At 38.5% G+C, this 26,671-nt stretch overlaps 1 protein-coding gene across 1 annotated transcript; it reads left to right on the top strand.

The window, feature by feature from the left end:
* Positions 1-426: 426 nt before the first annotated feature.
* LOC136987092 (uncharacterized) lies at positions 427-25,748 on the top strand. Its single transcript, XM_067284757.1, has 9 exons — positions 427-612; positions 22,411-22,512; positions 22,584-22,681; positions 23,313-23,470; positions 24,196-24,350; positions 24,532-24,610; positions 24,680-24,830; positions 24,906-25,056; positions 25,128-25,748. Exons 1-9 carry the CDS (start codon positions 528-530, stop codon positions 25,286-25,288), a joined length of 1,140 nt encoding a protein of 379 aa, XP_067140858.1. The 5' UTR covers positions 427-527; the 3' UTR covers positions 25,289-25,748.
* The last annotated feature ends 923 nt before the right edge of the window (positions 25,749-26,671 follow it).

Genomic DNA, 26,671 nt, shown 5'->3' with positions numbered 1-26,671 from the left:
GCTCTCGGAATTTCCTGATAATTCAAATTTAATGTATGGAAAGACGGAGATTTATGCAAAGTAAATTAGAATCTGGAAGCGGTTATCATTCCTTTCACTGGTTTTTTTTTTAAATATTTTCCCTTCCCCACACGTGTTTTGAAGTGGAAATTTCAATTTAGTTTATTGTTTATACGAGAATAGAAGGGAATTTTGATAAAGCTAACTACAATTAAATCGAATCTTACGTTTAAATTACAAGCGCCCACCCCCATTCGGTAACGCCTGTAAATTATATCGCAGAAATTAGTAAAATGGAGTTTTAAATGTTTGAAAAACTCATTTAGTGGTGGTGTGACGTCAAATCGAAAACAATCGGGAAAGGAGGAAGTAAATTTCGACCGGGTGTTAGAGCATGCGCCTTTCCTATCGGGTTGGAAGCAAGTTGAACCCGTCATTCGGGAAGCTGGAGTGGAAAGAGGCAGACGTCCATTGGAGAAATGGTGAAAGATCGTCATCTCGTCTAAATTATTCTCGTTCGACCCGACATGGAAACGTTATGTGGATCTAAACTGTACCCTTTATTAATATGTGGATTGTTGTTTATCGTACGATCGTCTCTGAGCGAACAGGGTGAGTAGGAATTTTCGTTTTTTTTTTCTCTCCCTCCCCTATTTAAATTCCCTCTTCCTATCTACAATTCCTCTTCTTATCTACCACCTTACTCTATCTCTCCGCATCTTCTAAGTAAAAAAAACTGTCAAATCGGTTAACGGGATGCTGCACGTGCCAGTGATAAAAGATGAATTATAAGCCGATGAATAGGTATTGAAATTATTTAAAGTTTCTATATCGAATATTATTATAAAGGCGGGGGTTAAAAAAGGAGACGTTAAGGGTAAAGTGCTGTTTCGATTTTACTGAGAAATTCCCGCTAACAAGTTGTCCTATAAATGTAGCAGATGGTGTAACAATTGCAGCTTTGCGGTTAGACGTGCCGAGAATTCGCGATTAAAAAGAGAAAAAGTGGATATACAAAACGAAAAAAAAAAGAATAGTAATGTATATATATGAAATAAATAAAAAATAAATCGTAAATTGGTGACCCTGGGGTATTTTACCGCTTAGATGTAAAGAAACCATTAAACTGATTGAGCGAATCGAACGTTCGTATATTTCATCTATACGTCAGATTATGTTTATGCATCAGTGAAACGTAAACAAATAAGCTTTCTAGTTCGCATATTTGCTCTTTTGGCTGGATTTTAACGTCCAGACACTCGACAAAACCAAGCAAATTAAAGCCGGATTTATTCGTTTCTCCTTTACAAAGTACTCGATAATATAAATAAAAACACATAAGACACTTATTTACACGGAGTAGAACGGTAAAAGTATAATTATACCTCATTTTTCTAAACATTTACGTCTATTTTACGGCTGTAAATAATCTTATACAGCGGTTTATAAATTCATTTTAAAACTGAGAAGTAATAATACGAAATTAGTTATTTAATTCTTCTTCTTCTACACGCTTATATATATATTTATAACGTATAAAAATGCAGTATGTTGATACACGTACATTGATATTATAAAGAAGTAGAATATAATTTTATTTTTCTCATTGGAGCGAAGTAAATAGGTCAACACTTCCCACAAACTTTCGAAAATATAGTTTGCCATTTCAGGTTTTCTTCCCACGTTTAACTTTTAGGGCACTGCATGGAAATCGTAGAGGATTATTGAGAGGGGGAAGAAACTCTGGGGTATCTCGGAATTTTTCGTGTAATTTTTTCTATCCAAAAAATAATAAAAAAAATATTGATAACGGCGTTTACTAATGTAAGATGGGCTATCTGATGTCGAGCAAGGTTAAGCTTACTTTCATAGTTTTCATGCTCTGATGGCTCTTTTTATAACCTTCTGATGTCCTTCCTCGTGTTTAAGTCTCGCAGATAAAAGAACGGAGGATTTTTTTCTTTATTTTTCTATCGTGTCGACTACGTTACGCCTCTTTCATAATTTTAAATGATCGAAAATTAAAGAGTTTTCATTAAAGAATCGACTAAATTTTAAAGATAACGCATTGGAAAGTTGCAGTTTCTAATTATTTACACCCAAGATTAAATGTTTTCATCGATTTTTTTTCTGTCTAAATAAATTAAATTATTTAAATATTCAATATATAGAATACTTTCCATTTGAATACTATCTGCATCTGTGTGGAAATTATGATAAAGGGGAAAAAAATCCTAGGATATTTTTCCTCTGGATAAATTTATATTTTTTGAATAAAAATTTGATTTCTGTTCGGCATATGGCTTTAAATTTCCCTGTGTATATATATATATTTTTCTATTGTGCCAGGGAATTTATTTATTAAAATATTTAATAGAATAAAAGTCGTATAATTTGCGTTAATAATTTTTATTTAAGAATTTTTTTTTATCAATCAAATCGAAAAATCTGAAACCGAAAAAAAAAATGAAAATTAAACTGTCGCCATTTTTTTTTCTTCTTGACGTATTCATAAGGAGTAAAAAAATACCTGTCAATTATTTAAATTTTTAATTAAAAGAAAATAAAGAATTAAAATATTTAGAATGCGATTAAGTAATAATTATGTATTTTTTTTTTTTAGTCTTGAATTTCTGTTGTAATACTAAAAGAGGCGATTTTCTTCTATTTTCTATCAGAAATTTAACGATTTTCGTCTTTCGTACGTCATTTTTCTTTATAGAAAAATAATAGAAGCGAAGTTATGTCTTTGTTGCTTGAACTGTACTCGAAGACAAATCTAAAATGGAATTTTCTCTGACAGATTTTTTTTGTTTAATATCCTCTCATCCGTCGAAACATTTCTCCGATTAAATAAATAAATAAATAAAAAATTATACAAATTAAATATATATATATATATATTTTCGCGTAAACTGATGGAGGAATCGTTGTTTCTTTCTTTCTTTCGTAAAATCTAGTAAGTTGGAGCGATCCGAGACGAGAAATCCGGCATGTAAATGGCGGAAAGTCGCGCAGAACTTTTTTAAATTCGACTTTCTTCCGTGGAGATACAATAAATAGAAGAGAAAAACTAAAGATTTTCCTTTGAATCCAGCCATTGACGGGTTTAAGACTGGAAAAAATAAAAAAAAAAGTGCAAGATAAGTTGGCTTTTTTAACCCGTTTTAAGCAAAGATAAATTCGGTTTTTAGACTAAAAACTTAAGTTAATTCAATTCGTTGGAATATCTTAATGAGGTCTTTTGTTACAGAGAGTTGTGCTTTTTTTTCTTTGTTTTTTACAACACTAAAAGGGGGAAGAAAGACATCGAAATGCGTTTGTCAGTTTATCGATTGATACGCGTTACTTACTTTGTTGCCAAAATTGAAACAGTTCATTGACAAAATGAAACCCGAAATCCCGAGGAGAACTTATCGAAATACTGATAAAATCTAAACAGAATGTCCTGACACATTCCAGATTTTTTATTTATTCTGTAACAATACACTAAAATACACGGCTCTGTTTACGCCGCTTTAAAACGTAACTACCATAATAACACGTAAAAACGCCTAAAAATTAGATATAGAGTAAAACCTGTGTAAACCGGAAAAGGCCGTTCGGGCAGGTTGCCGTTTTATTAAAGTTCCGTTTCGAGCAGGTTTTACCGGTGACGTTTTATACGGTATTGTATTGGAACGGAAGTTGTATTTATCGAATTACTTGAAGTGTTAATAACTGTTAGAGCGTAAACTATAAGAGCATCTCTACTCCATCTTCTAGAAAACTGCTCTTAATAAATATATTGTTAAAGTTGCTGTACGTTTATAAATGTTTCCTTCGACATTAATTATCCTTTGACCTAATATTTAAGGTATTTTTTTCTCCCTGTTTTTCCTTCACGGAACACGTTCAACCTATTTAATTTTCCCCTATTGATAAACAGTCGGGTGATGGAGTAATAAACAACGTTCGGATATTAATTAAATTGAACGTTTTAATAATGGCAATTTATTTTTACATTTTTATTAAATTAATTAATTAAGTTATAAGACATTTAAAATTCTTTTCTTTGCTAAGGCTTTTAATGTCGGTATTTTATTATTTAGGGAATATTCTGCTTGTTGACCGAACGTTAAGAAAGTATTGATGAGAAAAATTGCCAAACAAACACGATTAAAAGGAAATATATTTTTTCCCCCTTTCTCTAACACGAGTTACTTTCGATTAAATTGCCTTTTTGTTTGTATAATTTAAAGAAAATAATTTCGGATTCGTCGACAGAACGTACGCCGCTTCGTGACTTTTTACAAATCCCTTTTTTTTTAAACTGCTTCGTTTATAAATAAATCGGAGAAAATTGCACGATGCAATTAAGTGTCTTTAGATTTAAAAATAATTTTAAAATGAGAGGGAAAAAAGTGCTCTAGATGTGTTTTTTGCTCCGGCAAACGGGGGAAATTACGCGCTCAATATTCCTATCGTCCGCGTGTTTTTTTATGACGTAATATTTTAAGATAACGTCATAATGCGACATTATCGTATCAAGCGTGACGAAACGCGAACGTGAATCAAACTTAAGGAAGAACCTGTTATGCGCGAACTCCTCTAGTCGCACCTAACACGAAATATGTGTTCCATTTTACCGAGATCCAATTTTAACCCGAAGACGTCATCGCTGTATTCAATTTGCTTCTCGATCTTCCTCCCCCCCTTTCTACGCTTTGACTCGATTTCGGTGGGGGGAAGGGTTTGATTCTTACTCATCTTTAACGAATAATTAATTGTGTTCGTTTAATTAACCGATTTAATGCCCGTCGGCTGTTTCGTTTCCGCGAAAAGGTCACGTTCGGGAGCGTGACAGAGTAAAAGCGACCCCACCCACTCGATAACGGAACTCCGGTTACACGTCACGCGTGAAGAATTATGAAGAACGTGACGTGAAGATAAGTGATCGCTAATAGAAGATTGAAACAGTGTAATGGGATATAGTACGTGGCTGGATATGTAAGATATCATTATATATTTGTCCTGGGAGAGATGCCCGAAATGAAAAATTATTGCACTGATCCAGACTATAAAAAGTCGATTGAGACGGTAATAATCGTCTCGACTTCTTTTTATTTTCAAAAAAAAAGAAGAAGAAGAAGAAGAAATTACACGGGAGTATTGAAAAATTTTCATTAACCGCCTGATCGAGCAATAACGGCAATGAAAACAAGTGGGATGTATGCAGAATTTACTGGAGGAAAAATGCATTGCATGGCTTGCATAGTGTAATTTATTATGAAATTTATGCCGCATTCTAACGTATTTACGTATGTTTATACCGTACAGTAAGCATCACATATGTTATATTAATACGTATTTACATAACGGTTGGTCGTTTGTGCATTGCGCGGTAACAGACGTTCTGTTTACCGTTACGTAATTTAATGCCGCGTTACGCGTGTATTCCATAAAGTCGAACGGAATATTCTGAGAAATTTTCCGATGAGATCTTATCGGTTACGTGTCGGTTCTCGTGTTAAAAATTACAATACACGATTTTTTTTAATAAAAACTGAATGCATTAGTTATTGTCTATGAAAGGTGAACGTTGCGCGTGTTTTGTTCTCCGTATTTCGAGAAAGTGAACTGTGGATTCGGTAGCTCGTGATTTAAATTTAGAAACGTGTCCTACTCTCAATATTACAAAAGTATTGTTTAAAAAGAGACCTAATGCCTCGAAAACACCCGATATATTCAAATGTATTGTTAAAATACCTGTGAATATAAATACGAGTGTATAAATTTCATTTAATTGACATTTTGTTTATCGTATAACCAAACACATGACGAACACAGCAATTTATTTAGAACAACGCATTAAACACAAACCTGTATATGATAAATAGCTATAACGTTCTTCTGACAGAATGCATGTAATGCGAGACGAATTTTACGCTAATTATAATATAAAATAAGACTTTTTTATATGTATATCGGTTAGGAAGATTGCTCACTATATATATATATATATACACGAGTGACGAGAATTCTCGCGGGTAAATTTCGAGGTGGGATGGAGATTTTTGTAAGAAAATTTACAGTATATTTATACGTTGTTACTCTCTTCTAAAAGTGTTTTAACATTCGTTACATTTAGGTTTATCTCTGTGCATAGAGCTGGAGTTCATCATTACACATAAAGTTCATTACGCGGGCTTTAATAAAGGACCATTTATCACAACGTGCGCACTTACATCAACCCTATAACGTTTTATAAACGATGCGTGCAATCTTAGCAGGACTTTGAACTTTTGTAAGTCTTTGTTTCGCCCGCCAATCCACGTGTTGTAAGAAAGAATAAAACAAAAGAATATTTATTAAAAGTAAACCTAATCGGATTAATGTTTAGAAAATATTAAAACGGGGCTACCGGACGAATCACTCGGAGTTAATATTCGATATGAATAGGGGAGAATTATTGTCTATAATTAAAATTCCTGCGGTGTTTCTGAGCTTTCCGGATGTAACCTTTTAACATCCGGAACTTCATCAGGAATATTGATTTAAATGATAATAAAACAGCCGATTTAAATGCGTTGTTTAAAATCGTATGGTTAAAGAAACTGCTCGTAAAGCTTATATTATAGAAAATTTTGAACTTTTGCGTGTTTAACAATTCAACAGCACGACACTGCGGCTGGAGGATTTAAGCGCAGTCAACGGGATTATCACATTAGGTTGTGCGAAATCTTATTTGTTATCCTTTCTCTTTCTAATTTAATTAATTCTTCCATTTTCAATCCGGAATAAATTTTATATTTAGGCAGTATTTCGCCCGATCTCTTTAACCGAAGATCGCATCTTTTAAACTGGATATGTAAATCGACTAACGGCCAGTCTTGTGATTTGGTGACGTCACAGGCGGGGATACCTGAAGATTGAGTCAGCCAATGTGAACCGTTAAACCTAGATTGTCATAAAACTAGTTTTGCACGCTGGGTGGAACTGGAACATTAAAAGGCGGAGAAGGTCAAACGGTTTGATTGTCTCCCTTCTGTTTTTTCTAATAATTATAATTCCATTACGTCGAAGATTTTTGCTTAAAATTTAATTAGTGAATATATCGAGTTGTCAGAAATGATTTTTCCACTCCGAATCTAAAAAGATAAAATCGCTTTTATTATCCGATTATCGGTTTAATTTCGTAGAACTATTGAAAAAATATGCCATCGTCCAGCGATTTTTCATATCCCTAATCTTTATAGATTATCTAGAACACGAAAGGAGCTCTGTTCGACAGAAAGCATTGTTGTCGTCATACAAGAAAGGTCGGGTTGATTTAAAACGAAAGTCAATATCGGGTTAACCTTAAATGTTTTTCTAACATTAGTGTTTCTTTCCGTGTCTATTGTACCGAACAGCACAATATTCTGTTTCTGTGACAATGCTCTTGTTTACTGTTTTAGATACAGAAAGATTTCGAAACGAAACACGCCGGCATAAATTAAACACGGAGATGTTCTAGATTTAACTGTAATAAATTTATTAAAATATATTAATTTATTTTTATTGCCTGGCACGATTTTATTATTGTAAACGTTTGGTTAAACTGGATCATTCGAGCGGCTCCGATAGGACTGCCTCTTTTGGATGACCATTTATTCGATATTATCGATTTTGCCCACTTAAGTACTTATCGTAATGGAAGTTCGTATTTTAAATTCGTTCGAAGTTATGAAGCATAAACTGCCGTAGGATAATAACTCGACCCGAGTGATTCAGTATAGCGCCAGTAGACGTACCTTTTCAATGCCCGAAATATATACCAATCGAGTAACTTCTAAGCTAATTCCTTCGATTTAACACGCGTACAGATGAACGTGTTCACGTGTAAAGTTGCAATTCATTCCGCCAATTTATACCACTTTGCAAGTTTTTAATTCCTAGTAAAAGAAGGGGCGTTTTGAAAATTAAACTAGTTTACTCTTTAAGAAGGATGTTTACGTAAAAAAAAATATTATTATATTTATCTTCTGGTATATTGGACGCTTAGTTTTAAATTATTTAGTGTCTGCTGTAATAAATTAGATGACAAACGCAGTGTGTAATACCGTAGGCGATTTGGATGCTTCCGCTAGTTGCCTCGGAATCGGATTGATGGTCCAAAAATATGCAAATTTTAACCTGTTAAGATGGAAGCGTATTGCATTAAATACCCTGTGAATGATAGTACTTCGTAAATAATACTTTGCACCATCGAATAATTCGAGAAATTGAAGTACTAAAGTAAGGAATCTCTTGTACAAATTCCCCATCGCGTTAAGCGTGCGACTTCAATATCGAATTGAATAATGTGTTAAAAAATTCGATTTAATATCATAAATGAAAAATTTGCATGTTTTAATTATGAGATAAAGATTTTTTTCAAAAAAAACTTTAAGTTTTTATCGATAAATTTCGCTAAGATCAGTCCAATTCGATAAAGAAATTGGTGTTCGTGTTTATGTGCTCACAGCTCGGGAATCGCTTACTCCAGAGCTGCGAGTGGCTCTCGATCGGAAAGACGAGTACAGAAAACAAGTCTCTTGATTATTGTTACATGGAAAATTTTCTGTTTTTTATTGTTTTATTCAATTCTTATATCGATCATTTTTCCAAAAAATAAATATGGAGCCGAGTAACCGAATAACATTTGAATACTTCTCTGCAGTTAAGAAAAATCTTCAAATTTCCAGGATATTTAATAAGTTGGCCGTAAACTTCTACAGCCCGTTTGTTAAAACGTGGGCCAACGAAGAGTTATTAAAATACGACCTTTTCCTTATTATTTGAGAATATAATTACAGCTCCTAAAATTTTAATCTATTTATATATATATTTTTTTTTTATCGATCCCGCCCGACTCCCGTTATGTGCAGACAATCAAACGACTGCCACACAAAAGGTTCTTCGGCATCGATACCGGAACGTACCTAATAAGGATTTTACTCGGCCAAGAGCGATATTACGTCACACGAGAAAGGCCGCGTGAAAGAAATGGAAGCATTGTGGGTTTTTTGCTTTAAACACTTGTTCTCGTTTAATACGTCACAATAATCGGAGCCAGCGCCACGACGCGACGTTTTCAAGACTTAAAAATCTATCGAAGCTCCATCTAGTGACGATATATAGAATTATCTGTAATTTTTTTAGTTTTGTAATTTGCATAATACCGAGTTAAGCTTGTAGCTTCATTTAATGTTTGGTAGAATATTCCTTTTTCCTCTTCCGATAAACTAACCGAAGATTTACATATTCAGCCGGCAAGATTGCAAATATAAGAAAAATTCAATATTACTTTATAAGAGATAACTATTTAGCATTTAAAGAATAGATATTTTTGTTAGAAAATTCAATTTCCTACGCCAAACCAATGAATAAACACTATTCTATTAGGAAATCGGCGAATCAGAAAGGGGAGGCTGAACATATTAGAGTTTAATTTTATCATCAATCACTCGTTAATCTTAGTGAAATGACACAACTTCCGTGAATTAATGGGTTTTAAATTAGGATTTTCCCTTCCCGAAATCCTAATTACTGTATAATGATGATCTTTGTAAAGCCGTTTTATTGCCAATATTTTTATTCCGTACGCGTAATGATAAAAACACCATTTATCATTGTTTATATCGGGCTCGCTTTCCGCATTTTCTAATTGTTAATCACGTGACTGGCGTTTTTAAAAATATATTTTAACACTTTAATTAATTATTATTATCCGCAATTTTTATTATAACAATAATAATGTTCGATAAATTTTAAAGAAGCAAATTTTAAATATACGCATAACCCGTACCACGTGATAATTTACGAAATGTTTGCCGACGACCGAATTTATTCGGAAGATATAAAATATTTTTTATCCATTCTTAACTCACGATTTTGTTATTTTAATGTTTCTCGTGCGGAATATAACATTAATAACCCGTTTCTTTTCCAAAATATTTTAAGACTTAACTTTATATGTTAATTTAAAAAAAATTACATTTAGTTACGTAATGTATGACGTTATAGCTCGCCTGGAGCAGACGACTTTTTTTTTTTACGAAAATGTTAGAAATTAGCGTAAATATTTTATTACCGTTTAATTATTTTAATTTATATAAAAATATTCCCATCGAAGTGTATAATATTAACTTTATTTTTCTGATACGAACGAATTTCGAATGTAAATGACTTGTTCGCCGTCTGCCGAAACGTCGGAACGAACGCGGTCGCCATTTTTTCCGTTATTTGTTGTTTGATGCTAGCGGATCCCTATTAACGTTTCTTACGGTTAAAATATTTGGGCTGCAATTTGAAAAATACTGTAAACTTATAAATTCCCACTGTCGTCCGTCCGTCCGTCCTCAATCTCGAAAACGGAGCTAGATAGACGAAAACCGAGACCGTATATGATTATGAGCAGAAGGCCCGGGTTAACTATATACGAATTTCCGGTATAAATCGGAAGTGATGTTATTTCAATTCAAAAATCTTCTCCCGTGTTAGACGATTGTCACGGCTGTATTGCTAACAGGAAAGTCTGATGTAGAGGGGCAAGACTACTAATGGTGAGAATACATATTAAATTAAATAAATTAAAACATTTGCTGGTTGAAAATTGTTAAATTTTTACGCTGGAGCATTGAATTTTTGTTAATTACGCAGTGGTGACGTATCAGTTAACCAGGAAGGAAGAGAGAAAACAGGAGCCGGCTAGTTTTTCTTTGTTAGAAAATGCCTAAAATGAACGTAAATTGGACGTTATTAGCGTTATAATTATAATAATTATCTTAATTCGCTGCAAAACGTGTTATTTGAAGGGTTTTTTTTTCCCCCAACGATTTTCGAGTGTTAGACAAGTGGGCGTTTGTCTTGTGATCTAACTCGAGATCCATTTTTTTAAGTTTTTTTATATAAAAGAATCAATGGAAAAGTGGAGTTATTTAATTGGTTAATTGCATGCGTTTTTCTTTCCGTTCTCTGAATACGTCCGCGATTTAAACAGAAGCATAGGGAAAAAAATATTGTTTTTGGAAAATTCACTAAGTCGAATATCGATCGAGTCGGGTAGAGTTGTATTAAAATTGGTTAATTATGGCAGGGTTAGAGCGAAAGGAGCAGAACCATTCGGTATTTCGGGTTGTAAATTAAAAATCGCCTTTTAAATCGTACCGTTTTAATAGGCAGAAAGTCGAATTAAAACGGCAGACTCTTGGACATTTTCCAAAATTTATTAATCGATCAGAGGAGAAAATAGAATTGAAATTTTTAAGCAATATTTATAAGGGAATATCGTGGAATATTTTACTTATAGAAGATATAAACTGGAGTAAAACCGTCTTTTCTGCCGGTGCCTTAACAAATGGGTTGTAATTTGTAGTTTCGGTGCACGTGAACGAACCCGTTAACCAAGAATTACACGGCCGCCTCGACCCGCTTTCTCTTTTGTTCTCTGTCAAGTCATTCATTGCCTGCTTTATGGGGCATTGTGGTAATTGTATTAATCAGTTTCGTCTTTTGAAGTTTGTTTTGGACTCAGATGCAAATCTGCAATTTAAACAATAAGAGACTCAGACTCTCAGGCGCACTAAACTCGAATTTGACCCCCAGGCATTCCTATTAGTTTCGGTCTACGCCCGATTCCCTTCCGGGAAGAATAAGATTTTCTCTTTATTCCCAACAAATTAACGCGACGCATTACCCGCTTCCTCTGTATTCCACCAATTGTTTTTATTTTTAAAAATCTTCTCCATTTAAAAAAATAAAAATCGGACGTAGACCAAATTTAGTAGGACTATAAAATTTGCTAACGCTTTCCAGATTTGTTTTTTTCCCTTTAAATTTATTCCTTCGCTTTACAATTTTATGACTGGTTTCTATTATAAATCTTCGGTATTGCCTTGTCTATATTGGGAAATTCTGCGATTTTCTTAAGAATTCCTCCCCGTAGAACCGATAGAGCCTCCATTCTCTAATTAATCTTAATAAAAATGCGCTCCGTAATGAATTGCCGTAATAAGAATAATTACATTTTTGTAGGTAATTTAATGGCCTATTACTCGATAAATAACAATGCTGCGGGTATGAAATAATCGCCGTGTAAATCTTATAAGATTTTAACGATTCGTTTTAAAGTTTTATAATTAAGTCGGATTCATAAATTAGCTTTAAATGAATTAGGTAAGTCGAATGAACTAACGTGGGTTATTAAATAATAATAGAAAAGTTGCCTCTCCGTTGGTTGATTTATGTTACTCCTAAGGATATCCTTCCTCGGATAAATAAAATTGATCAAAGATTCGTAATATGACGGTTGTTACCGTGGTAACGTTTACGTCATCGATCAGATTGATAACGGATACGTCTTAATTGTTTATTAAGAAAAATATCACACTATAAAGTAGGGGGAATTAATTAGGGTGAAGATACGGCGCGTGCTATTCATCTAGCAGGAAATCAGATTCATATATATATATATTTCTTTCCTACTTTGTCTCCCTTTGTACTTTTTTTTATTGTCGGAGTCATTTAAGAAGTGAATAGTCTTTACAGGAAAATTGCCTGTCATACGAGATAATCATATATCAGGATGGACGGAATTCTGGTAAGGAACATAAGATATTGATGTTTCCACCACTCGTCGTTGCTTTTCTTCGACGTTTGTGTAGTCGGGCATTAAAAATATGTCGAAAGACTCTTCCAGTTTAAAAACAAACGCCTCTAATGATGTCTTCTTCCCTCAAGACGTTTCCACATCCCGGGTGTTTTTTTTCATTACGTCATTGGGGATCCCGGATAATGGATGTTTAAAATGGCCACTCCTGCCTGCGTGGCCGTTTAAAGTTTTTTTTCTTTTTACCCCGAAAAGTATCATTAATAAAAAAAAAAAAAAACACGCTTTTACCTGTAGGTGAGAGCTGACAGTGAATGATAATACCCAAACTGTTGACGTCAGAAAGTACACAATATGGAGATTTATTAATGCACACAACGATTTTTTTCTTAAATTATTTATTAACTTGGTAAAATAGCGCTTTACTTATTGATATTATTTTAAATTAGGATTTTAATTATTTACATATTCGATATAAGTGCTCTTAAATCGATATTTATTTTTAATTGAAGATAAAAAAAAAAATATGTCGCCAGATGGAAAGCTTATTAGGCTGCAATTTGAAAACATTGTAGGCCTATAAATTCCTTCCTAATCTTAACAACGGAGTTACATAGACGAAAACCATGACCAAATATGGAAAGGTTAGGGGTAAGTGGCCCAGGTTAACTACATACAAAGTTCCGGTACAAACCGGAAGTCACGTTATTTCAATTCAAAAATTTTCTCTCGAACGGAATTACCGGCATGATTCCGTTGTTAACAGGAAAAGTATGATGTACAGGGGCAAGACTACTAATTTGAGATGGAGAGCGTATATTTTAAATTAAATAAATTTAAAAAATATGATTAAAAATTGTGACGATTTTTACTCTTTTCAACATTAATTTAAGGAAGTTTTAAGGGGTAAATTTATTGCCCAAACGTTATTTAAAGGTGGGCGAGCGTGCAGTTTATCGAAAATGCATAGCAGGAGAGCTGGAAATGGTCGGAAAAAACGAAAATAAGATGCAGTTTGCTCTTCCTGTCGGGAAGTAACCGGCGCTATCCGATTCCCAAATAAAACTAGCGCTCCCAGTCACGTCAAAGCTTAGCTCCGGGTTGTCAATAATCACACCCATATAAAACCCGGAATATTTACGATGTTAGAAACGATTATAAACGGGCGGATTAACAAATTTGGGCAGACGCCTTCTCGGCTTAATTCGTAAAATATGCAAAGTGATATTAAAAGGCGAAAAGGGGAAGAAGAATTAAAGGAATTCGTCAAGACACCAGACGTATAAAAATGAATATTTTAAGCCGAGTTTAGAGAGTAAATCCAAATATAATTACGACGATATTCGCGGGGAAGTGTTCCATTGATTTTTCACTAACCAGTTTTACGATTGCGGGAATTATGCGTTACCGTGTTCCGTTTTACTCTCCGAGTAATATCTCACGGCGCCGTTTGCATTAATTATGAAAAATGGCGAAAGCGGCATTTAAGCACGTGCCGGTAGTAAGAGGTCTTCATTTGAACTCGTCCTTATTCGATAATCGTAATTGGGATTTATTATTATTGACAAAATTCCCGAAATTTCGCTTTAAATGAAGATTTTCCGATATAATTTATAAATTGCGAAATTCTGTTGTACGAAAATTGCACCCGTAAACTAAAACTTTATTTTAACCGGCAGTTATTTATTGTCACGCGATGACAATGCCGGCTGCAATTTTTAATCATATTTTTTAATTGATTTAATTTAAAAATATACGCTCTCCACCTCAAATTAGCCCCTGTACATCATACTTTTCCGTTAGCAATCTCCTCATCTAACCCCTTTTGTATTAAAATAACGTGACTTTATATATAGTTAATCGGGGTTTCCGTATCACGTCTCGTCTTTCGTCTATTTCACTCCGTTCTCGAGATTTAGGAAAGACAGACGGACGGACGACAGTGAGAGGATGTTGACGCTTACTGTATATATGTACAGGTACAGTACACGCGGTTACTGGAAGTATTAAATTACAATTAATTAAAATAATTGAAAGAAATAGATTTAATAGATTAATGAATTTATATAAAAGGAATTTCTATCTTTTGCTGCAAGTGAAATAATCTGCAATGTTTGTTTATTTCGTCGCTGTTTACATTCCATCTTTTTGTTAATTCGTTTTTAAAATTGCTGGAATTTTTATTTCCATATTTTTCTGCCGGATGAACGGCGAAAGAAAATTGGCATTTTTTTCTTTTTGCTTCCGTAAAATCGTATTTTTTTCCCCAGTTAAATCATTAATTACCGCATTTAATTAGATTACGTATATAAATAATTAATGGGCCGAATTTAAAATACATATATTTTCTTTCTAAAACAATTCGGTCTTCTTCGATTTCAATAATTAAACAAGCAATATTTACCTATTTCGGGAAGATAAACATTGGTTTTTTCGTGTAAATAATATGGATAAATCCCCCAAACAAACAGATTTTTCATTAATTATGTACAGTACGTCCATAGCGATTTGATGATGATTCAAATTTTCGGTTAATGTTACCTTAGGATCCAAGATGGCGACGAGGGACTGCGACGGGGAAAAAATTTTTTCCCTAGAGTCGAAACAATATATGGAAAATTTCTGGTCATATTAACTATTAGATGATAGGAAGCGCGTGAGAACACGACGTTTTATTTAAGCGCGTAGTGTTCGGCATTCGTTAGTATTTTTCGTTCCGCACGAACGGAATAACTGATCGATTATAATTCTATATCCACGCATGTAAGACGATTAATTTCGCCCGGACGAGCAGAACTTGTCTTCGATGTCAACTTTAGTTCCTTTAAAAGTAGGAAATTCCCCCAAGGTATACACTCCGCTTTACCTACTTTGCCATTCTCCGGGCAGTTAAAGGAGATAAGGAAAGATATTTCAGACAGAAAATATCTCAATAATAATAAAGAGATCAAAGAAAAACAAAAGGTGGTATCCGGTTACTGGAGAATTCTTATCGAAATAGGGAAATCTGAAATTCGCTTTACTCGACTGTCAAGTCAAACAAAATATCCAATACAAAAATCTAGCCGTTTGATGGATTTCTCCCAAACTATTTTATATACAATCCACTTGATAAAAATTGTTTTGACAGTGAAACAAATGACAAATTTGGAAAACAATTTCGAATTTTTACCGACTGCCATTGACGTCTGTCTCCGGTTGGACAAAGAAAACTTTCTCCTTTTCTCTTTTTAGTAAATAAATAAATAAAACTTTTCTTTTCCCATTTAATTTTCAACGCAATTCAAAATAAATCCCTCCTCTTCCAATCGCCATTTTTCCTGGCCACAAAAAAAAATTAAGATTTAAATTAGCAGCGGAAAGTTTTCTTTTAATTAAATCAAATATCCTGGCATGGCGGATGTAAATAATTTTCTATTATATATTCATAATTTCATTCAAATACCTTTTTTTTTTATTATTATATTTCCTATTGTTTTCTATGAATATTTTAAAGTAGATTTCCTAATGTCACTTTTCCTTTTTTTTCTCTCTCTTATTAGATCTTATAATATTTAAATTTTGTTTCCTTAATGAAAGCATTCAATCACAATTCTTCTTTAAGTAGCCCAAAAAGAAATATCCTTATGAATAACACCAGATGTTACCAAATTCTTGATGGAGATCATTACATTTTTTTCCATTGTTAGTAGAGAAAAAGAGCGTAATTTCTACTTGTTCGATCTGTACCGAGATAGAACTTCCGCCTTTTTTTTTCTCCACCTTTTCGCAGGAGGGTCTTTAAAAATTACTACCGCTTTTACGTTTATATTTAACGCTTCTATTCCTTTATACACAAGTGGTAATCTGTTGTTCCTTGTAATTGCTACTTATTTTTTCGTCGGTGTGTTTTTCTGAATTGAAGTAAATAGGTAAAAGTGTAGGGAAGATATAATAGAAATGTATCTTTATACTTTTAAAAACATATTTTAAAATTGTTAAATAATAAATTTTTAATCTCCCGAAAGTCTCATTAACTAATGCGTTTTGACAATATTCTGTAAATGACGTTTTAAAGAACAATACCATACTGTGTATACACTATATATAAACAAGAGAGCCGTGAATGTAATATATATATATATATATATATATATCAGAGGGAAAGTATGGTCATGGGTTAAAAAATGTCCCCCTCACGATCTTCTGTATATATGGATGGTGTGTATGTGTAAGGGGCGCGATTTTGTTCGCCCTCTTTCTAGCTTAATAACTCCCGTGTCTTTTGTCGAAAATTTCTGAAATTTTGCAGGGAGATTCGTATATTAGGGAAATTGATGCTGTTAAATTTTGATAGTTAAAGGTTAAAGGGGTGGGGAGATAAAGGGGGTGGCGTATCGTATCTCGAGTGGGGTCGGAGTTAACGATTTCAGCAGTTATTAGCATTTACAATTTCTTTTTTAAACTCTACCCTCGAAATTAAGCTTTATAAATTTTATAACGATTAAAAATATGAAAAGTTTTTTTTAATAATAAAATATCGTAACAGATGGCGCCGTACGCAGTCTTAGATGCGGCTGGGAAAGTTAAGCAACTCGTTGCCGGATTTTGGCTTCTTTTTTTTTTAAAGTTTAATATGCAAATATTTGTTATTCCGAATTACAGAAGCGAGGGTATTTATTAAATGCCGTACAGACCGCATGCAAATTTGATACGGGTATTGTTTGAAAAATAAAATACTTTCGAACGTTTCAATCGATAAATTTTAATGCCGAATTTCTATATCGATTTTTTTAAAACGTACAAAGCCGGATATAATTATCGATCTGACCGCAGTACTTTGTCAGACGAAAATTGATTATTTCGTCATTCTAATGGTACTTGCTGCCGATTTTGATAATGATCCTCGACTGTTTCGTTTTATTGCGGAAAGAAAAGTTATTTGTGTAAAGAGAATTTTCTTTGTTGCTAATTTTAAGTCCCCGGTCGAATGAAAAATAGGCACGGATACGTGGAAAAATTTATAAATGACATCGGGCGGATTACGGACGGAAGAATTAGAAGGAAAAAAAAAAAATCTCCAGACGTATGAATATTTTATTATTATTAACGTTAAAAATATAAATTGAACAGATCAATATCGGAAAGACAAACTGCTCGGCTTTAAAAAATAATAATATATTTGGGTAGCGTATTATTCGAAACCGAGTGGGCACGAATGCATTAAATTTTAACCGTGTTCGGTGGGGCTATTTCGGTATTCGTCATTTCTTTAAATTATCGTCGATTAACACGCGAATTAAGAATTTCCATCGTCTCCCACTCGTTTACAGTTAATTTTACAGAAAAACGGAAACATTCGTTTAATATTAATACGCCTTTTTTTTAATATAATCCGGATAAATTAGGCCGAGTTGTCGTCGAAATTCGGCATTTAACTGGAGGGTGGTGGATGGTTTTTGTTCCCGTTCCACCTAAACGCCTGGAAGAATGGCAAATATTTATTTAATTATCAAAGTTATTAAAATGCATCAGTCGGAATAGTAATGCCAAATAATAGGACGAACGGAGACGAGCGAGAGATTAAAGGATTAAATGGGAGTTTGGCGCGAGATGACGAGAATATCCAGCGTACGCAATTATGAATTGTGACCAACTTCCTCCCCCCTGCGCGTTTCGGGAGTCTCTCCTTGTCGTATTTCTGTCCGGGAAGGGACGGTTTTGGCAATTAAATTCATCCTAGATAAGGCGGGGCGGTGGAAATACGTGCGGGAACGTAGCATTCCCTTTTGGATTTATAGGAAATTCTCGGAATTCCGGTTATTGTGGGAAGAAGAAATATTTTTTAGCTACAAATCCTCTTTGCCAACGGAAGCGACCACTGGCAACATTTCAAAGCTTCAATCGGAAAATAAAGAGAGAGGATGAAGAGAGTAGAAGGTTTTCGGACAGTTGGGCAAAGCCCGACTGAAGGGAAGATCCCATAAGAGAGACAAAACATCCCCCCGTGACTAATAGTGCGACTTAGAAAACCGGCCGGCGCGGTGGCACAATCGTCCGTTCTGCCGTTACTTAACCGGAAGCGGCACCGCACGTGGCTCCTTTCCGCCTCCACCCGGCCATTTCCGGTCTCTACCGCCGGCGATAAGGTGTCCCTTTCGTAAATAAGAACAAATTCGATCTCCTGTTCGAATTAGACCGGAGCTTTTTCCTATCCGTTTCGACCCGAGTCTAATAACTCTCGTTTAAACGGGGTTATATTTATTTAACTGCCGCAACGAAATTTGATGCCGTAACGTCGGCCATAAAAAAATAAAAGCGGCAAGAAGTGTTTTATTTTATTTTGTTCTGCTATTTAGGCGCGCCCGGCACTTTGTTTAACGGAAGAAAAAGGGGAATTTTTCAAAGTCGTATTAATTTCATTTTTGGAAAAAATTTTTTTTCTCCTTTTCCCTCGGCACCTATACGTTGGGCAGATTGGCCCGTTCGGCAGTTATTGCCCGAAGTGGCATTTAATTCCATTTAGGAAATGGGCATTAATTTTCTTCGTCGGTGGACGGGAACGGAATTAAATAATGTTTAGACCCATTCCACCGTCGAAAAACGTTCCGCGCCCGCATGAGGAAATCCGCCGGGGTGGGCGCCAGCCAACCAGGGGGGGAAGGTAACCTAATAAAGAACCGGCACATAAGACCCGGCATTAAAACCGGTATCGAAAACGCATTAAATAATCAAATTAGCTAATAACTCGCAATTCCGAAGTACATTAAGCGCGTGTCTGGTGCATGCAGGAATGTCATTAGCCGTTCTTCTCTTTATTGCAATTCCCTTTATTGTCGACCGAGGTAGTACGTAGTCGGCAATAACGGCGCAGCAGGTAACCACTGGCAGGCACCGTAGCTTCTTCCTCCTCCATGTTTTTGCCGGGTTCTCCTATTAAGCCATAAATTCGACCGACTTCTATTCGCGGATGCCGCCGTTTAACCCAAGAACCAAACTTGGGAACTATAAATCACGTGGCGGGACGATGGCCGGCAATTGGCAATCTTCTACCGCGAGGTTATTAAAACCGGGCGCTAGCGAGAAACTCGGGTAATAATTCATCCGCAGTCTAATTGCTACTGTTTAACCGTTCCCGGATTGGCGCAGAAGATCAAACACTCGTGCCCACGAAGGGATTTTTTTTTGTGTGTTCCTCCGAGTGCCGTGGCTCGAAATCCTTAAAGTAAACGTTTATTAAATATAAGCGTGGACAGGTAAACAAAAGGATAAATCGAAATCCTACTGCTGTTTGCTAAACGGATGATTATCCGGATTCTGGATAATTAATTAGCGATGCCACCAGATCGCTGGTAGTTTTTCCACTGGCAAAAATGTCTTCCAGGTTCTTTTTTACCCGTTGGTTCTCCCGTAAATTAAGATTAAAAACTCTCCGGAGATCTTAAGATGTATTCCGGATGCCCAATCTTCCGGAGTAGGTTCTTACTTTCCCGGAGACATTTGCATTTCGGAAAAAGTTATCCGAAAAAACAAGACAATCGAAGATTGTTATGGACGAAAGGTTGCGTGTTAAATCACTGCCTGCAAGAATATCTGATCAATTTTTAATTCCCGTTCGAAATTATTCTGCCATTTGCAATTTTATTTATAGGAACGGAGGCGGAAAAATTTATAAGAATTTCATTAAATGATCGATCGGCTAGGAAACCGTCATTTTTTCTTCCGGATTTTCCTCAGCCCGGGGATTTTACATAATGAGGGTGGTATCGTCATTCGTCATCCGGGCTGGGTTATTCTTTCCGGTGACGTATAGAGCCGCGGAAACACTTCCATTAATGGAAAGAATTTAATATAAATTCAAACAGGACGTAGCCGAAGAATTCTTCCGGGTCGGGAGACGAAGAAAATATCAATCTATATCCAATTAAACCATTATAAAATACGATAGACCGAATCTGCTTTGCAGACAAATTTGTATTTTGGGAAGAGATAAAAATTTCCGAATAACCGTAAAGGGCAATAACGATAAGACCGGAAAGAATATTAAACGTTACAAGTTTTAAAAGGGTCGTTGCCAGTCGACAGAGCGAAAGTTCTTTATCAAAAAGAAGTGTTTACGTTGAGGATTGTTTGAATGAATTCGGAAGACATTCAAACCGTTTTACGATTTCTGTCCGTGTTTGGAGTTTGTCGGACCCGGGGCCGTAAAATTCGGTCGTTGTCGACGCGATAAAATGCGAATATCTACTCGCTATCTGTAAGGGGGCGGAAGGAATTTCCACGTCGCTTCCCGCGGAAGATAGAAGAAAAGGCCAGAAGTTGGGCTTAATACAGACATCCGGCTAATGGTTCCCCGGGGGACGACGTACGTTTTCTATTTTTATCGCCTCGATAACCGAAATTTTATGTCTTCGGGTAACGATCCGAGTAATTTTCGTCGTTTCCTACCTTTCCCGGTGACAAATTTGTTTATCTTACAGCCGCTTTAACGCTTCTTTCTTCGCGGCTCCGGATGGCTTCTTAATCCCTCGCCCGATTTACAACCTGCATCTTTGTCCGGGCGGTGCCAATTGCAGTAAATACCGTTGGGCTTTATTTCTTCCTTTCTTTTCCATTTATTCGCCAGAAATTTCCTCTCGGCGTGCTGGCTTCCCCATCGTCTTCGGACGTTGTGGTCGAAGTACCACCACTGGTACAGTTCCGGCCCGGAATAACGACAGATATGCATATTTTATAAAGTTCCTAATAAGAAATTCCGGTCGGAGCGGAGGGAGGAAATTACGTAAGAGGGAATGGCGAAAATAACGGGACGTAACGTCCGGCCAGCGGCGTACGATTTTGGAAATTCGGTCACGAAGCCAATAACGAAAACGGACCGGGCCATTAGGATAAACAAAGGAAGCGGGGGTGGTAACGGGGACGGATATAAGGCCGTAAAGAAAACGCGTAATTCGCGGGCTTGATGAGGAATTTCCAAAAACTTTCTTAATAACGGAGTTTGTATTCGGGAGAGAAATAAAATTGGAAAGATCTCCCGGCTCTCGTTTAACCGTACGCGGGCGGAATTCTATATCCGGAAGCTACTCACCCTTTATCGAATTTTGATCCGGGGGAAAAAAGAATAATCCACCCCGGTAACCAGAAAATCGCCGGGTGGCCCGCACGGCGCCATCCACGCGTAATCGGGCGGGCCGGGTCCGGGCGGTTTCCAATTTCAATTTTTGTTTACTCGGTCCGAAAGAGGCATCGATCGACCGAACAACACCGGCTAAATAAATAAAAAGGGAGGAAAATCGACCTATCGGTTTTGCCGCCAATTTACCACGCCCATCGGCCCGCGCGGTTAAGCCCACGGCCCGACCGCGGCGGTTAACTTCCGTCCTTCTTCTTTTCTCGATCTTCTCGCCCGTCAAACCGGAAATTAATTAATGACTGGCGCCATCTTCGCCGCGCCATCTACCAGACGGCGCGTATTTATTTCCGGCCAATTCTACCCCCCCCGTAGATAAGAGCACGGGTTTGACAAAATAGAAAATCTGTCGACAATTAGTATTTTAGGGCGGACGAGTCGGGAAAATCGGCCCGGATCCGACGTATTTACTCTCGTTCTTTTCCTTCTCCGACAGACAATGCGAAAGAAAACACTTAAATGATTAAATTCCTTTTTTTTTCGACCAAAGCGCTTTTAAATCATTAAGATTTCTCTTTTCTCTTTTCATTCGACTCCATTTTAAATCCACGCGCTCTCCTTAATAAATGCCGACGGCCATACGTAAATTATTAACGCCCTCTACTTTTTTTTTCTATATTTTTTGCAGTCGACTACGACGTCACGTGTTCCGGCCAACACATGAAGGTTACCATCAACTTGGAAGACAACGGCACTCGCGTCTATCTGGATAAAATGAAAGGTTACTCGGGTAGGTGGCTTAACTAATTTTGCTACGTAACGCGTAACCGTTACTCATTTTTTAAATTTCTCTGGTTGCAGCCTGTCAGCCGAAACTGAAGGGAAACGTGGCGGTGTTTAAACTCTCTCTGACCAACATATATAAATGCGGAACCATCAGGATGTACAATAAGTTAACGGTGAGTGACGTTTACCGTAATAAACGGCCACCTAACTCGCGCCTTTTTTTTGCTTTTTTTAAATAAAAATGTGAGGCGGGGGAACCGTATCCGGCCCACGGACGAGGGGGCGAAGCGTGGTTCCGCCTTCGCCTCGTCCGGTCTTTAATCGATAATCGAATTATCGTGGTAACCGAGGACGTTTACGCCGCCGGAAATCGTCCTTATTGTTCTTCCGGCTGAAAATTAAAAGCAGAAACTAGGAAATTTTTCCGTCGCCATTTTTATGCCCTTTCGTCCTTTTCCAGGCGGAGAGATCCCACCCTCCGGGTCCGATCACCGGTAAAAGGGGCGGGGCCGAAGCGGGAAAATCGGGGGGGGGGAGAGACGGAAACTTCCACCCGCAGAAAAGCCGGGGAAAAGTGGGCGACTTCCGCCTCTTTCGGAGGGGGCGGGAGAGGGGACGGTCAAAGCCACGGATAAGGGTATAATTCGGGAGCGACGGAGATCGATCCGATGGGGGGGATTCTACTCGGCCAGGCCGAGGTGGGAGTGGGACGGAGGCGAAAAACGAAGGCCGGTTTTCCTCGTCCCCGTCGGTCCGGGGTGGCCCAACGCCGGGCTGACGGGTCTTCTTCCTCTTTCCTTTCAGGGCTTCAAAATCTATTATCATCGGATTATTCTAGAGCGGAAGTCCGGACCCAGAGATGTGCTCCTGGTCAAGTGCGTGCTGCCGGCCGACGGATCCAGATACGTTCCCCACAAGAAGAGCAGGAGGGATGTTCTTCCCGGAGACTTCTACGAACCCGAGTGAGTACTCCCCGCCCAACCGACCCTCGACCGAGGGGAGACGGGAAAATTTCGTTCCTCTTCCGAACTATTTTCCCCGGCGGAAGCCCGACGGGTGGAAATCTTAACGGCTGTCGATCGTCCGTCGATCCTTCCGCCGCCTCCCTCTAACGGCGGAAACCGCAATTATTAAATTCTTCCCTTCAAGTGTTTATTATTATTATTATTATTATTATTATTATTTCCGAAGAACAGCGGAAGTAAACGGAGGGGGAATTCTGCGGTGGCGTTTTGGGAAACAACGGTTTCTTCCCCGATTAATTGTCATGTTTGACGATTTTGCCCCGTCTGTTCTCTCGTATCGAGTGTTTGGCCTACGGTATAAAAGTACGAAAACGCAAAACTGCCAACGAATATTTTAAATTGTTTTTCTCTTCGTCTAATCGTTGCCCGAGATTTTCTCAGCAGAAAAAGTATTAACTTTTATTAATACTACTACAATAATTTCTTGTACATCTTCCTCCCGTTTTCTTTACTTTGACATTTCGGGCAAACGGCGAAATTTTCAAAAATTCAGAAACCACACGCGCTCCGTTCGGACACCGCGTAAACGAAAACCGGGAGACTTTGGTTGCCGTCCTCCGGAAAAAATTCCCGGACCGGAAGTGGCCTTTTCTAATACCGTTTCCGTTTCCCGCGGAAACTCCAAAAACTTGAATAAAGCCCCGGTGGATCTTCCGTTTCAGATTCCTCAACATCACCGGATCCATAGTAAAATACGCGCCCGTGCCCTACCTGAATCTGGCCATCCGACAGAACGGAAGAGTGGTGGACGCCGGCGTCAACGTCCAGCCCGGAACCCCCCTGGAGATGGTCGTCTACCTGGACGAGAAGAGCGCCCGTAAGTGCCTTCCTCTTCCGCTCTTTGTTAATCCCCGGGCGCCGGCGGAGGAGGGAGAAGAGACCGGAGGCGCCGGGACGTCTCCGTCTTTTCTCTTCCCCTTCCCCTTCCACCCGAACTTTCTCCCTTTCCCTCTTCGTTTATTTATTGCGGTACTTATTCCGCCGTCTGCCTCCCACAGCTGTGTACGGTCTGCTGGCCAGCTACCTGAAGGTGACGGACAATACGCCCAAACACGAAGAGGTCATCGTCATGAACGGGTGAGTATCCGCTCCCGGGTCCTCCCCTCCCGTCCCCCCTTTCTTACCCTCCCGACCTTTGGCTTTCAGGTGTTCCATCGACCAGTACATCTTCGGTAACTTCGAGACACCCGACGACGGAAACACTCTGTCGGCCAAGTTCAGGGCCTTCAAGTTCCCCGAAACCAACTACGTTCTGTTCGTCGGTACCGTCAACATCTGTCTGCAGCGATGCAAAGGGGTGAGTCTTTCCCTCCCTTCCTCCATCCGGCGCTGCTTTCGCCTCCCCGTTTAACCCTCCCCTTTCTTTCCCAAGGTGCCCTGCGGTAACGGCAAATACGGCTTCGGCAGGAGAAAGAGGGACGTGCCGTCGGAACTGCCCAACGACACTAACCGGCTGTACGAAGTGGAGATGACCACCGTCCTGAAGGTGGAGTACTCGGCCGATCACTTCCGCCCCAAGAAAGGTGAGACGGCGCCCGGACCGCGGCGCCCCCCTCCCACCGGAAAATGACCTCCGACCTCTTTTTCGTTTCAGATTCTCTCTTCGGAAACTTCGGCCGACTTCCCGCTTCCGACGGATCTCCCTCCCCTTCCGACCACCGACTTCCGGCCGCCTCGGAGGCGGTCCCCGGCCCGGGGGCCGGGATCTCTCCCTGGATCCTGGTGGCGGTGCTGTGGGTCCTGTCCCTCGACTGAGGCGCCCGCCGGGCCCCTTCGTTCACGTGCCAACACCTCGACTAACTCGACCGCGGCCGGGTCCCCGTCCCGGGTGGCGGTATCTAGCGGTGACGGGCCGAACTAATCGATCCGCCGTACTCACCGGAGGCAGCTATTTTACTTAGTCTCTCTCTCTCTCGCTCTCTCTATCTCTCTCTTTCTCCGTCGACGGGTGGGCGTCGGCGCGCCTTTTTCTTCTCCCGTCCGTCGGTGTGGGGAGCGGGGACCTGGCCTTCCCCCCGTCGGCGGCGGGAACGTCCTCGGCACTTCGGAAAAAGTAACGAAAATCGGGTGGAAGACCGCCTCCCCGCGGACGACGGACCTCATTTGTATAACTGTAAAAAAGACGAGAGTTATTTTACTCCAAAAACACGAAATATATATATACAAAAACAGTCACACGTTTGACACGGTTTTAATAAAAAAAAAATACTCGCAATTCCTGGCAACTTGTGTTTTTTATCGGCCGCCGGAAATACGTCATCGCGGACGACGGGAAGTGGTCGGGGCGGAAACTTCGGACCCAACTCGGTCGTAAGAGAATTATGGGAAGGAGGCTTTTTACCGGGAACCTCTTCCCGTTTCCCGCGAGACGGTCTCTAACTACCTCCTTCCATTATTTACGGGGAGGAAGAGTCGACTATTTCGTCCGATTCCCGAGAGAGGGCGCTTCTCTTGGCCGGCGGCGGGCGTCCCGAAAGAAATTTTTCCGCATCCCGGCGGACGAAACTTTTCCTTCGTCTCCCCCGTCCGGTGGGAATTGCTCGGGACGGGAAGGGAGATGGAACACGCTTATCTGGGAGGAAAACACCGTTTCCTCCCCCCTGCGCTCGGTCGGACCAGGAATTAAAATTGGGCGCCTCCGGAAGAACGGCCAGTCGTCCCGACCATTTCCATAAATAATTCCCGCACCGTCTTTTTAAATACAAAGGTATTATTAATTAACGTTTTATTAATAAAGAAACTATTCTACGTATTTCGTAGTTCAAAAGAAACAACGTGGAAAGGGTAACCTCAAGTCCCGTAAGGGCGGTCGAGGGTCCCGGTTTCGCGGGTGAAAATTTCACCGTGGCAGACAGACTGCCGAAACCGTGAGGAAAGTAGAAGAACCGAGAGAAAAACCATCGTCTACCTCAGTGGTTCCCAGAATGGGCCCTACCACTCCCTGCGACGCAAAGAAGAAAGGAGGCGGCAGAGGGCCCTGGAGGAAGAGACTCGACCGAAATTTCACCACAGGGGAGTCAACCACCCCTTTCCCCTATTAAAACGGGTAAGAAGAAGCATTGCGTGAAATGGTTTTCAGATATCGAGAACAACGTATGGCAAGGACACAAAGTGATAAAAATGGGCCCATTATTATCA

The sequence above is a fragment of the Centruroides vittatus genome, unplaced genomic scaffold (assembly GCF_030686945.1).
Source record: "Centruroides vittatus isolate TY-2023 unplaced genomic scaffold, ASM3068694v2 scaffold_1444, whole genome shotgun sequence".
NCBI lineage: Eukaryota > Metazoa > Arthropoda > Arachnida > Scorpiones > Buthidae > Centruroides > Centruroides vittatus.
The sequence above is the reverse complement of the archived record's forward strand: the minus strand, read 5'-3'. Positions and strand labels throughout refer to the sequence as shown.